The sequence below is a fragment of the Schistocerca americana genome, chromosome 1 (genome assembly GCF_021461395.2).
Source record: "Schistocerca americana isolate TAMUIC-IGC-003095 chromosome 1, iqSchAmer2.1, whole genome shotgun sequence".
In the NCBI taxonomy this organism is placed as follows: Eukaryota; Metazoa; Arthropoda; class Insecta; order Orthoptera; family Acrididae; genus Schistocerca; species Schistocerca americana.
In genome coordinates, this window is record NC_060119.1 from 1,011,760,590 (window position 1) to 1,011,775,558 (window position 14,969).

The following is a 14,969-nucleotide window of genomic DNA, read 5'->3' on the forward strand; positions in this document are numbered from 1 at the left end:
CATTAGTGCAGTCAATGACCAGAAGGGCCCAAAGGTGCTCTGTGGTTAGGTACAGGGATAGGGAGACGCGATGGTAAGTTAGGTGTTGATATGTTCTATACTATATCCGTTCAAGATATCCATCAAGTTTTTATCTCTTAAAACAACTTTTCAAACTTCCTAACAGATTGCAGGTCGTGCAATTCGCGTAAATAACTGGCCGCTAATTTGCTTACGTGTTGATGGCGCCCGATAGCGACCCAGATGAGTTGCATAGGCATTATATAAGGCGAATTTGGTCACCGAGACGTCAACGTGAGTTCACTGTAAAGCTCGTCAAACCACTGTAGCAGGGTTCTGGCTTCGAGACACGGGCAGTTATACTGCTGAAAAAGGACATCATCGTCGGGAGAGACAAAAAACATGAAGTGATGCAGTTGGTTCGCAGCTGTCAGCGTGACTTCGATTACTACTACAGGTTCCATCTAAGCGCAGGAGAATGTCTGTCATAGCATGATCCTGTTCCCAAGAGCAGCGCCCGTGGCGCGCTGCACGTTTCGAACCGCCTTTCACCTCGATGACGGCGTTCGTGGAGACGACCGTCGACCTAGTGTCGCATAATGTGATTCATCCAAAGAGCCGACATGTTTCAATTGATCGACGGTCGAATCCCGATGGTCCAGAGGAGGAGGAGATTAGTGTTTAACGTCCCATCGACAGTGTGGTCATTAGAGAGGGAGCGGAAGCTCGGATTAGGAAGAATGGGGAAGGAAATCGGCCGTGCCCGCGGCTTTGGCCTGAAGCTATTAAGGGAAATCACGGGAAACCTACAGAAGGATGACCGGACACTGGTTTGAACCGTCGTCCTCCCGAATCCGAGTCCAGTGTGGTAACCACTGTGCCACCTCGCTTGGTGATAGTCCCGTCGCCACTGCAATCGTAATTGACGATGTCGTCGGGTCAACATGTGAACACGTAGGGAAGGTCTGCTGCGGAGCTCCATGTTCAATAATGTCGGATGAACGGTGTGCCCCGAAACACTTGGGCTCTGTGCCACCGATGTCACTGATCACCATCATTCCTACTTTACATAGCAGACAAGCCTCCGAACCCCATGTTCTATGAGGAGTCGTGGACGCACAACCATCTAGCGCCTAGTGGTAGTTTCACTATCCTGCCTCATACCGTAGATTCTCACGACAGTAGCACTTGGAAAATTCGAGCAGCTTCGCCATTCTCGAGACACTCGTTCACAGGCTCTGCGTAATAATACTGCCCCTTTGTCAAAATCGCTTATCTCATGTTACAGCATCACGTACTTGCAACGCCACCAGGCGCCATCCAACGCCACGGTGGGCAGTGGTCATAATGTTTTGGTGTATCAGTGTAATTATAAACATCACATGAACGTTCTTTAATGCAAAGATTGGGGCGTACGGTCGATTCCTTTAGTGACATCCAAGAATTAATAATGAAATTGTAGAACATTTTCTTGTATTGACCGTACAGTTTCCGTTCACGGTATGGAGAAGAGCTTGTTGTTTGTGACACGGCAGTACGCGTGAGAAAAGAAAGCGGCTGTGTTGTAGGAGTGTGAGCCACGGCGGCGCATTCCGTCCTTCAGCGATAATCGTGGCTCGTTGAGCCGTGTCAGAGGGCGGCAGTAGCGGCTCGGCGGCCGGCCGCGGCGATGCCACCATGTTCGGCTATGTTGTCTGCAGCGTACACGGCCTCCAGCAGCAGGTACGTGCCACACCAAACGCCTGTATTCTTCCCTCGACTTCTACCTGACACGACGCTTTGCCGCGTCATCGCGGGATACAGGTAATCACGCGAGCGGTAATTTGTGGATCCTGCTGAATAACATACGCGGAGAGCCTTAGGTTACTTCGTTCCCAAGTCGAAGAGATGTTCTCTGCGGACGCGAGCACGATTGCAATTTCTTGCTCGTAAATCCATTATATAGTAACCCCGCGCAGCTGCTGCGTCACGTAGTGAGAATCGCTGATGGAGAGGAACCTGTCATTCGTATAGGCGTGCTCTGGACGCGGTAGGTCTTCGAAACTGGCATTGGATGTTTCCGGATTGGTTTCGTTAGTGGAAAAAAATGCAGATATGGACAACGCTTCATTATCTGAAATAGTTACGGGCCGTTTTTCGCACTGTGCAGCGTGAAAGCCTATTATAGGGAACGTAGGATATTCAGTTTGTTAGTGCTATGTGTATAAGCTTCCAGTGATCACATTCTAGCCAACAGTTGTGAGCATAAGAAGCAGGTATCGCTTTTCACGTAATAACAGTTTTCTTTTATCGTCGATACTGCTTAGTGTAAAGAGACTCTATGTAAGAATGTGATAGAGATGCATCATTTGCAGTTTTTGAGCGCCTTAAAAACTTACCCTAACCATGGCTGTCGAAGAATGGCCATCTCCAATAGGCTCGCTGTTCAAAACGTACTTCATTTTAACAGCAGCTTGCTTGGAAGTTATTCGTAAAAATCTTCATTGTATTTTATACTATTAAGTAATTTGACCTGGTTTACAAACTGTGGCTTCGGGAAATTTTTACGATACGAGTACTTCTGATCTACTATTTATACTCTTTAAAAACTCATCGCGAATGACACTTGAATCATTATTTAATTGTAGTTCGCGATGAGTTAGTAAAGAGTATAGATAGTAGAGCAGAAGTACTCCTATCGTAAAAATTTAAACCAGCGTTTTAAAATTTCCCTTTGCAGTAGCGTGCAGAATTGATAGATAGAACTTCCCAACAGCTCAGTAATGTTACATAGAGAAAATCTAGTTTTTGGTTTTCTTTTTTCGAATAGAAAATTATCACGAAGGGTGAGAAACTGCTCTCAGTACTTTAAATGAGAAACATCGCTTATCATATAATACTTTCGTTGCTTGATTGAAATCTCGTAGTGTGGTGCGATGACTATGTGTGATAAAATATGAAAAATTGCACGCTGGGTTTCAGCTCGAAGCAAGGCGAGCGCACTTCGTCATCGCAACAAGTCCACTAGAGCACGGTAGCGTTCGAAGCAGACGTCATATTCATGACTGCTTCCATTTTTGTTATGTCGGTAGTGCATTTTATTTTCCTTCGCATCATGGTAAAGCTGCCTGTTTAACAATGTGTGATTGATCTACGACTTGTAAGCAGTCTCAAATGCTATTGTTCAAATGGTTCAGAGCACTATGGGACTTAACATCTGAGGTCATCAGTCCCCTAAAACTTAGAACTACTTAAACCTAACTAACCTAAGGACATCACACACATCCATGCCCGAGGCAGGATTCGAACCTGCGACCGTAGGAGCCGCGCGCTTCCGGGCTGAAGCACCTAGAACCCCTCGACCACAGCGGCCGGCTGTTATTGTTAATCGGAATAGAAGTATAAGCTTCACTTTCCAGCACTAGTTAGCATACAAATCAAAAGGCACTTTATAATTAGTAACAATATTTTTAGATAAACGTTAGAAGATTTCGGTCATTCATAAATAAGATTGTTGAATAAAACTGGAAATGTCTGAACTACTAACAGCGTCGATCTATTTTCTGTAGATTTTGAAACCAGTTAACATGTTATTCTAGCATCCGGGTTAAATGGTACGCTTTGTGTAAGTTTCCGCTAGTGAAATTGATTTCTTCGGACGGAAACAAGTGCGCGTTGTCACTGTTTGGAAGTTCATTTTGTTTTTTACATTTTGTTTTGTGCACTCGTAATGTGGTTTTCTCGTAGAAGCAGCCTGAACTTCCGTTCCTCACTGCTTGTCCTTTTGTCGGCAATGACCTCCATAAAACAGTTGTTCTTCCAGGAGGCGTGATTCATACTTCCGCTGAAACGGCTAACAGCCTTTGTGGCCACCGACAGGAACGCCAGCTTCTCCGAAATGAAAATCAGGGTAGTTCATCTTTGCGTGGGAGCACTGCTGTTCGTAATGTAATTACTGGCCATTGATAAACTTAGCGAACTCATTATATCCTCTTTGTTACACAAGACAACGGACTGGTTGAGATGTTAACAAATCTTCATCCTGGGAGTGATTAGAAACTTATTGAACTTCGTACCTCATGTTTGCTAGAGTAGGCGAACACGATAATAAGAATCTGCCTCATAGAATGTTGAACTGAGACAGTCACTATTCAGGTTGATGAGGATGTAGCTAATATTTTATTTGGAAAAAATTTAACTACGTTTAGAAAAACGTAGTTAGGTCTAGTATCCAACTAACTGTGCACGAACTTATAAAAGTACACAGAATGTAGATTGAACCACGCAAATTAACAACCCAACGCAGACTTCTTCAAATAGTAGAGTCTGTTCTGAAGTCGTATGATCACTGCGCGATGCCGGCACCTGTCGCCGAGCGGTTCTAGGTGCTTCAGTCCGGAACCGCGCTGCGGCTGCTGCTGCGGTCGCAGGTTGCAATCCTGCATGGGCATGGATGTGTGTGATGTCGTTAGGTTTTTAGTAGTTCTAAGTCTAGGAGACTGATGACCTCAGATGTCAAGTCCCATAGTGCTTGGAGCCATTTGAACCACTGCGCGATGTTACTTACTGGTAGCAGACGAAATACACATGATATTACAAGGGTCTCAACTAAATTTTCAGCAAATGAGCACTAGATGACCACGTTTGGATGTGACAATACTATTGTTTTTAATTTTTTTATTATTAATACAGTGGCAGCATAGACACTGTGAATAGTTTGTTTATAATGAGCGTATGGGAACAGTATATGACAGTCTCACAATTTCGTATGCGAGTAATCCTAATTCAACAATAATTCGTTGAACTGTTGCATCCAAATGTTAGGTAATCAGTCGCCTTCAGGAAACACTACATACAATTAGTTTGTCTCTTAGCGTCACGAAGATCGACCACAATCGACTGGTTAAAAAAAAAAAAAAAGAAACTGCGCTCAACGTATTGTGTTGGTAATTATTACCTTGGACCATCTGTTATTCACAAGGCAACATCAGTGGCCTGAAATACATATACCATTTTGTCATACATGTTGAACATTGTTGAGGTTATGTACAGTTCGATATTTTCTGATTTTTTTAATGACGTAATAATAGTGTAAATGAGTAACTACAGATTTTGTAAATGTTTCTCTACATGTGTTCTTGTTCCGGTTTAGAGCTGGTCTGCTTACTGCCATTCGAAATTTCACTTGCACAGCACTCAGAAATAAACTCATTTACTTGATATGTGTTTCGGATGTTGATGCCAACTGTTGAATTGCGCCAACTACGGAATATGTCTGTGTGATATCTGTGCTCTCTCTCTCTCTCTCTCTCTCTCTCTCTCTCTCTTTCTCTCTCTCCGTGTGTGTGTGTGTGTGTGTGTGTGTGTGTGTGTGTGTGTTTGTTTTTATTGGTACCTTCTGTCCTATTGTATCGTTTCTTTAATTAAGTTTAGCAAATAGTTTTTGTTGATGTGTGTCTGGTCGTGTGTCACCTGTTTGCTCCCTGCAATGGCTTTCTGGATATGATAATTTTCTGTATTCCTGTGCTCAGCAGGATGAAGAGGGTCGGCACGTGACTTGCCGGAAGATACGGCAAGCTTCGGCATAAATCGAAGATTGTCGTACAGTCTAAGTTACATTAACATTTAAACGTGAAAATGATTCGTTCCCCACAATTTTATACACTTCGACTGTAACTTAAAACAGGCTCGTGTCAGTTGGTGTTAGGAAACGCTCAAAAAATTCGACGAAGTTAATGCATAATCCGTGTACAACATCTTATGAGGTGGTAAAACTTGGATATCTTCGTAGAGCCAAAAACTAAGCAGCAACAATTGTTTGGATGCTCCAATACCGCAAGTAACGCGAAATGTCCGTGCACATGCTTCCAAGAAAGTGATGTAAGTTTTCCTTGGTTACTATGGACACGTCGCAACCATTGCTTTATAGGATCAAAGAAGAGTTATTGCTGTGTGATGTATATATATTTTTCACATAGCACGACAAACATTGATTATTTGACCGAGAAAAACATTGATATCTCATTGCCTGTATTCACCTGATTTATCGCTTAGCTAATGCAAATCTGACCAAAAGTAACTGGTCACCATTACTGAACGTTAACGTGGAGTGTACCCACCCTTCGTCTTTATGACAGCTTATTTTTGCTGGGGACACTTTCAGTACCGTGTCGGAAAGTCTGTGGAGGAACGGCATCCCAGCATTCCTCCGGAGCCGAAACCAGTGATGGTTGGGGCGTTGGACGTCGAGGTCTGGAACGATGTCGACTTTCTAACTCATCCCAAAGGTGTTCCATTTCGTTCTGGTCGAGAGTCGAGCAGGCCGGTCCATTTTAGGAATGTCAATGTCTGCAAACCATTGCCTTTAGGACAGGATGCATTGTCATGCTGATGCAGTTGTTGTCTCCTCTGCTGTACGCAATACACAGTGCTGTAAATTGTGTTCAAATTTTTCTGCATTTAGCGTTTTCTAAGCTCAGTAAAGGGGCGATATCCTAACCATAGTATTGTAGTACCACTTCGCTGTTGGTGCTGCACACGTAACGTTTCGCGGCATTCGCCGTACCTACACCTTTCCATCGGATTGTCACAGAATATAGCACGATTCATCACTCCACATCACTTGTTTCCAGTCATTCACTGGCTAATGGGGTCGCTCTTTACACCATCTCAAGCGTCACTTACCACTGACAACAGGAATTTGCGGCTTATGAGGAGCAGCTGGATCACTGTAACCCATTCTTTTAACTCCCTACGCACAGCCATTGTGCTAGCTGGACAGCTGGTAGCGCTTTGGAACTCACGACCGATTCCTTCCTCTTGACTTCAGGCGATTTTTTTACAGCCACCCTCCGCAAAGCTGTACGCCAGTACATGAGATGCGCCAGGGCTTGGTTAAGCCGTGGTTCTTCCTTGGTGTTTCCACTTCACAATTACGTTACCAACTGTCGGACAGCTTTATAAGGGTTGAAATGTCTCTGATGGATTTGTTACTCAGGTGACGTTTGGTGACGAGTACACTTCCGAGGTCACTGTCGCTCCTGCTGTTACTGCGTCTGCCGGCCGGAGTGGCCGTGCGGTTCTAGGCGCTACAGTCTAGAGCCGAGCGACCGCTACGGTCGCAGGTTCGAATCCTGCCTCGGCCATGGATGTGTGTGATGTCCTTAGGTTAGTTAGGTTTAATTAGTTCTCAGTTCTAGGCGACTAATGACCTCAGAAGTTAAGTCGCATAGTGCTCAGAGTCATTTGAACCATTTGTTACTGCGTCTCTACTGACAACACAATATCACCGCGTCCCTTCATACTAGCCTCGCGTGATATCTAGTGGTCATTTCTGCATTACATAGGATGTCCCTATACTTTTGATCAGATAGCGGTTTTTTTTTTCCTTTTCATCCTGCCTGTAGAATCTTCAGAAAGCTGTTTAATCTTTCCAAAACCGTATTTTTGGGGTACCAGTGTCAAAGCGAAAGAAAATGTTTCCAGAAATGGCTCGAACCGATGTAAATGTATATAAATTTGAAAGGCGAATGTTTTGACACCATATAAACTGATTTATACCAAAAATGTTTTCATTCGTTGTTTTGTAAAAACTTACAAGGGAGCGCTTTTGCTAATCCTATGTTATCTTCACCTAATCTGTACCCGGAGAAATGACGCGTCGTTCCGATGTTGTCATACCCACTCGACCCAGATTCACGGCGTTCTCGTTAAAGCCAACCGCAAGATGAAATTTCGAGGGTAACTTCTGCTTGCTCACATTCCCACTGTTCTTACAATGGCTGCTTCAGTCAATTAAGAATCCGGAAAGTGCAGGGAAACACAGGAAGTGTTTCGCTGTTGTTTACAGGTGGGTGCGTCGCTAGCTGATTAGATCTGTGTTCCTGATACAGTCTGGTTCTTCTGTATAACCTAAACTGCGCCCGCGACTCTACGCTGTTTTACCCAGCGTTGAACTTGAAATGTTCCTGCGTGCTAGATCTGCACGTAGTAGTTGCACAAAAAATAATTTCGTCTTTACATTCCAGGCAATGCTCTACGCTTCCCTTTATTGTGAATACATCGTACAGCAACTTTCGCAAATCCAATAAGAGTGATACAGTCGTAAATTAATAACCGCGCCACTTCAAAACCGTTGTGTACTCATCAGGCCAAAATTTTAGGAAACAGGCTGGAACAGGGAACAGAACATAACTAATTGGCATTTAAACAAATGTTCAAATTACACGCACCTGCATGAAGGAGACATCAAACAACGACGAAGAAACACACTGCACGAGATGAACAGAAGATTAATACAACATCTGCAAATAGTAGGTCCCGACGTCGAAACTGACTATAGTAACGTAAGCTTTCTGATGAGATCTGTTAGATCTGTTTCGGCTCAACACTAGAGCGATGTCGGAGACCCTTTACCAGGGAAGAAAGGAAAGAGAAAGATGCAGAGATCTTGCGGAAATTGAAAATACCAATAATGGGAAACAACATACAGAAAAAAAGCTTCGCGCAAAGAAATTAGTTTGGCCGGCCGAAGTGGCCGTGCGGTTAAAGGCGCTTCAGTCTGGAACCGCAAGACCGCTACGGTCGCAGGTTCGAATCCTGCCTCGGGCATGGATGTTTGTGATGCCCTTAGGTTAGTTAGGTTTAACTAGTTCTAAGTTCTAGGGGACTAATGACCTCAGCAGTTGAGTCCCATAGTGCTCAGAGCCATTTGAACCATTTTTGAAAGATATTAGTTTGAACAGTCTAGCGTTTCATTATCGTAATGCAGCAAATCGATTTCAATGTACGTTGCTGATTTTAACATGGAGTATGGGATCCATGCATTCAGTGTCGTCGCAGAATGTTGTTTTGCTTGTGGCATTAGCTACAGAACCCACCTTTGCAAAGAATATTGTGTTTACAGAAATTTATCGTACTACTGTATCATGTTTATGGAATCACTGCGCAAAATCTTACTAACATACTGTCGATCAGCCTCCTAAACGCTACGGGGAGACATTTTCCTGTGTGGGAATATTTTTCCAAACCTTAGGAGATGGTGTCGCTAAATTAATGTAGATAGCGCACTTTTGTCTTCTATATCTTTTTGTTCTGCTTTTATATATTTTTCATTTTGTGTCCCTACAACTAACTGCCACTTTTTAAAAATAGAACTGATGAAAAATCAGTATGTTGAACATTTTCGTTTTCAGAAGGTGCAGAGACCCGTGGAAAGAATGATGTGTGATGTACTTCGGACGCCTATGAGGAACTGGCGCCCTGTCGTTGATTTAGACGTAGGAGTTTTACAGACATCGCTTATGGTGTAATAAAATTCAGCACGACCTTTAAAGCAGATGCAAACGTTCCACACTATGGTGGTGCTCGACGTAGTTGCGGTCTCGTGGTGTGTGTGCCTATCGATTAAAGGTTGATAGCCATTTTTCTTTTACTTTCTCATCAGAAGAAAACACGATGCTTTTTTTTGTAGTAATACCACGGTGTATTTGGGGCTTATTGAAGTCACGTGGCTGTTTATTTTTGATGAGATTTAATGACGTTGGTTGGCTCGGGCTAACTTAAATATTTACAGGACGCAGATCGCTGAATCGTAATGAAGCACGAGGATAGGCGCAATGTGTAGCTACACTGAGAAACTTCTCGAATTCATCATGCGTGCTATTTATGGATGGAAATCACTGCGTCGTGCACGGGGACGAGGAGACGTGATGCCCTCTGGTGCGGCGAGACTGCGGCAGGGAGGGAAGTGGTTGTTGTGTGCGGGATGTAGGTCGGGACCAATATCCTGTCTGGCCGTGCGTGCGACAGTGCCCCCACCGCCAGCCACGGGCCGCAGCCTGCTGGGAAACGCCCACACAGCTGCCTGCACTGCCGCCTCCTGGGAGCATCACGCAGCGCGCTCGTCTGCATTCCAGCGATCATATGCATCTAGTATGGACTGCGGCTCTTAATGAGGCGTTTGGTTATTCAACATTACGTGGAAGGTTTACGCCGGGATGACAAATGTCATGGGGTAGCGGTATGCGCATATACAGATGGTTGTAGTATCCCGTACGCATGGTGTAAAAGGGCAGTGTATTGGTGGAGCTGTCGTTTGTACTCAGGCCATTCACGTCAAATTATTTACGTCGTGATTATGGCCATACGGTGGGAATTCAAATGGTACAAATGGCCCTGAGCACTTAACTTCACCGAGCGAGGTGGCGCAGTGGTTAGACACTGGACTCGCATTCGGACGGACGACGGTTCAATCCCGCGTCCGGCCATCCTGATTTAGGTTTTCCGTGATTTCCCTAAATCACTCCAGGCAAATGCCGGGATGGTTCCTCTGAAAGGGCACGGCCGCCTTCCTTCCCCATCCTTCCCTAATCCGATGAGACCGATGACCACGCTGTCTGGTCTCCTTCCCCAAACCAACCAACCAACCACTTAACTTCTGAGGTCATCAGCCCCGTAGAACTTAGAACTACTTAAACCTAACTAACCTAAGGACATCACACACATCCATGCCCGAGGCAGGATTCGAACCTACGACCGAAGCGGTCACGCGATTCCAGACTGAAGCGCCTAGAACCGCTCGGCCACCACAGCCGGCACGACGGGAATTAACGGACTTTGAACGCGAGATGGCAATTGGAGCTAGACGCATGGGACAATCCATTTCAAAAATCGTTAGGAAATTCGATATGCAGAAATCCACAGTGTCAAGAGAGTGCCGAGAATACGAAATTTCAGGCATTACCTCTCACCACAGACAACACAGTGGCCAGCGGCCATTACTTAAGTATCGAGAGCAGCGGCGTTTGCGTAGGGTTGTCAGTGGTAACAGGCAAGAAACGCAGCTTGAAATAACCGCAGAAATCAATGTGGGGACGTAAGACGAAGGCAGCGGTTAGGACAGTGCAGCGAAATTTGACTTTAGTGGGCTATGGCAGCAAGTAATCGACGCGAGTGCATTTGCCAACAGTCCCGATTTCAGTTGATACGAGCTGATGGTAGGGTTCGAGTGTTGCGCAGACCCCACGAAGCCATGGATCCAAGTTGTCAACAAGGGACTGTTGAAGCTAGTGGTGACTCCATAATGGTGTAGGCTGTGTTTACGTAGAATTGACAGGGTCCTCTGGTCCAACTGAACCGCTCATTGACTTGAAATGGTTATTTTCGAGTACATGAAGACCATTTGCAGCCGTTTATGGGCTTCATGTGCCCGACCAACGATGGAATTTTTATGGATGACAATGCGCCATGCCACCGGGCCGCAATTGCTCGCGATTAGTTTGAAGAACATTCTGCAGAGTTCGAGCGAATGGTCTGGCCACGCAGATCGCTCGACATGAATCCCATCGACCAAGCACATAATGCAACACCGGCAACGCTTTCATACTTAACTGACGGCTGCAGATGCTGCATGACTCAGTATTTCTGCAGGGGACTTCCAACGACTTGTTGAGTCCACGCCACGTGGAGATGCTGCACTACGCGGGCAAAAGAAAGTCCTACACGATATTAGGAGGTATCCCATGACTTGTCACCTCAGTGTATTTCATATAGCTGTTCTTAGTGGCTCCCAAGCATTGAGGATTTCTTCCAACAGAATGCGATGTTGCTGAGAGGTTAAGTTGTAACTTGCAAGGGCATGCGTGATACATTCTGACCCGAAATCTGCGGCCGTTTGCTGATGATCCTGTGGGCTACGGGAAGGTGTCGGTGTGGAGTGGCCGTAGGAGGATTCAAGATGACTTATACAAAATTTCTAGTTGGTGCGATGAATGCCAGCTAGCTGTAATGTAATTGTAAATTACTGCGGATGAGTGGGGTAAACGTTCCCGTAATGTTCGAATACAGTCGCGTCGATTAAATACCCAGGTGTAACGTTGCAGAGTGATATGAAATGGGATGAGCATGTGTAAGGATTGTACTAAGGAAGTTGAATGGTCGACTCCGGTTTATTGGGAGAATTTTAGGAAAATGTGGTCAATCTGTAAAGGAGGTTAGATACAGGACACTAGTCCGACTGCTCGAGTAAAACTTTTTACACTCCTTGGCGTAGTTATACAGCAACCACAATGTACAGTGGGGAGAAGAAAACGAAGTTGATTGCGATGTTGAAATTACTGTTTATTTATTCATCAGTGACGGGTGTTTCGTCTAAGTGAAGGCATCTTCAGATTGGCTCTAAAATGTTAAGGTATGGATAACGTCGATAAAGCATCCGCAAAAAATAAATTGCCCTCGTCATGCGCAAGAAAAATAGTCGTGGCAAATATATGCTCCGTCATTCATTAAAAGCAAAGCATCCGATAACCTTGCTGGGACGCGTAATGTGGTCCGGTTTCTTTCACATGACGAGGGAAATTCATTTTTGCGGATATTTTGTCATCGATATCCATAACTTGCTTATCAACATTTGTCGGCCAATTTGAAGATGCCGTAAATTAGGTGAAACGTCCGTCATTTATGAATAAATAAACAGTAATTTCAATACCGCAACCAAGACTTATTTCTTCTTCTCATACTGCTCGAGTCTTTGAGATCCGCACCAGGTCGGATTAAAGAAAGACATCGAGACAATTCATGGGCGTGTAGCTGGGGTTGTTATCTGTAATTTCGATCAGCAAGCCTTACGGAGATACTTCGTGATCACAAACGGGAATCCCTGGAGGGAACAAGGCTTTAGGACAGTCGTTTTCGTTTCTTCTTCTCTCTGTTTGGGAGTGGAACAGGAAAGGGAATCATTAGTAGTGGTACAGTGTACACTCCACTATGCACCGTAAGGTGACTTGCAGAGTACGTACGGAGATGTAGATGAAATAACATATGCTTATAGCTGTACATTCCTCGAATAATTTTTTTTTCTTTTTGTTTTGACATTATGCCTTAAGCACCCTAGATATGTACATGGTGAATCAAAAAGGACATTACAGGTTTGGAATGATATAGAAATATATTGAGATAACTTACAGACTCGGTAGAAGTGTGCTTTTGCAGTAAACAGTCGCAAGTTTGTCCGATGTGACTACCATTTGTGATGCGGCAAACATATCATCGGTAATCAGTTTCATTCCACACTCGTTGCAGTAAATCGCGAATAACTTGTGCAGCGGCAGATTCAGTTTTCAGGTCGGCTAAATTGTTTGGTAGGGGGATAACATACAAACGGTCTTTAACGAAACCTCAGAGAAAGATATCCAATGGTGTCAAGTCTGGGTGTCGAGGGGGGCATGCGATTGGCCCTCCATGGCCAATCAACCAACGTGGGAAGCTGTTATCGAGGAAACCTCGAACCTCCGTGAGGGGCCGGCCGTTGTGGCCGTGCGGTTCTAGGCGCTTCAGTCGGGAACCGCGTGACCGCTACGGTCGCAGGTTCGAATCCTGACTCGGGCATGGATGTGTGTGATGTCCTTAGGTTAGTTAGGTTTAAGTAGTTCTAAGTTCTAGGGGACTGATGACCACAGATGTTAAGTCCCATAGTGCTCAGAGCCATTTGAACCATTTTTGATCCTCCGTGAGGAAATGAGGTGGTTCACCGTCTTGATGATAGTAAACCATTCCATCTCGGTCGTCTTCATCGATCTGTGGAATTAAAAACTTTTCAAACATTTCCAGATAGACAACACCAGCGACAGTTTTCTCCAGGAAGAAGCAAGGGCCGTACACTTTCAATTTTCTAAGGACACATAACGGAGTAACTCTGGGACTGTCACGAACGTGTTCCACGGTTGCACGTGGAGGTTTTTTGCGTATTCGCTGCGAAATTTATTACTAATAATTATTGCAGAGTTCGTTTCATGAAACCAAAGCACTCAGGGCGTACCCTCCGCACCATTGAAAAGAGCTATTTTAACTGTGGACTACGCTGTCACTCCTGGTGGCGGAATGGGGTACTGATGGACTATGGTAATCAAACTTAAGTTTGTTTGCTACAAAATGACACATCTACCTTATCTGTAATTTATCTCATTAAATTTCTATATTATTCCAAAGTTGTAATTTTTTTTAACTTACGCTGTAACCATCCGATCTTTTTCAGCCTAGCGATGAGCCCACGTGTGAAAAAGACCGAACTCTCACGGCCAGCCAAGTCTCGAGAAGCACTTCTTTCTGAAATCCGCCTTTCGCGCACCGTGACTTGTTCTCGCCTATTACTCCCACTCATGGTCTGACACTGATTCAGCCTCACCGCCTTCCACGGAGCACACGTTTCGGACCTGCCGAACGGTGTCGTCGGATCAACAGAAACCTCGTCAAGCAGAGAGGCTCGCTACCGCATCGGAATGCAGAATTCTGTCGAGTGTCCGCTTATTTTGCGCTTACTCTCTGTATGAGTGAAAAGTAGGTGCTGGTGAGACGGAGAGATAGTCCAGTAACGGGTACTTCATGCTTGCAAAAAACGAGATTTTATTTTTTAATGGTGTGCATATATTTTAGAGTACGTTTAATCAAAGTTTTCTACCTTCAATTCCCTCGGGACAACTTTTTGTGGCCAAAAAACCAAGAAATTTAGACACTTTTTTCAGGTTTTTTCCCTATTACTCGGAAAGTATGCGTCCTACCGGAAAAGGTACCATAACCAAAATTAAGGAACATTAAATTTTGCGTCGAATGACGTACTTAAATGTCAAAATCGGTGCAGTTGTTTCGCCGCAATCGGTTGTCAATATTCGTTCATTTTTACCAACTTGGCTAAAATGTCGGCTCCAACGCCTGTAACTCATTAAAGGCTACTCCAAATAAAAAAGTCAGGTTATCAAAGTGGTAGAGCATGAAATTTCATGTTACAAAAGCATCTAGTTTTCCAGTTTTAGGTGCTATTAAGTGGTCATACACTTGGAAGCCAAAGTAATTCTTTTTTTATGTCAAAGTTATTCACTAAATGAAATTTCCAGTGTGCAGACGGCTCTCTATGGAGCACATATGTTTCCTATATTAATGTGTATTTTTATTCATTTTTATGCACGCCTAAATTGGTAAGAGTGGTCTGCTAAAAT

At 44.4% G+C, this 14,969-nt stretch overlaps 1 protein-coding gene across 3 annotated transcripts in view; it reads left to right on the top strand.

The window, feature by feature from the left end:
* LOC124616175 (regulator of G-protein signaling loco) overlaps positions 1 to 14,969 on the top strand; it is a 252,994-nt gene that overhangs the window by 19,656 nt on the left and 218,369 nt on the right. The window contains exon 1 of one of the 3 annotated variants that reach the window (XM_047144494.1): positions 1,655 to 1,722. The exons of the other annotated variants lie outside the window; for them this stretch is intronic. Coding sequence (XP_047000450.1) covers positions 1,678 to 1,722 — 45 coding nt within the window. The 5' untranslated portion in view covers positions 1,655 to 1,677. Of the gene's footprint in view, positions 1 to 1,654; positions 1,723 to 14,969 lie in introns of those variants that run through there. 3 annotated transcript variants of the gene reach the window in all.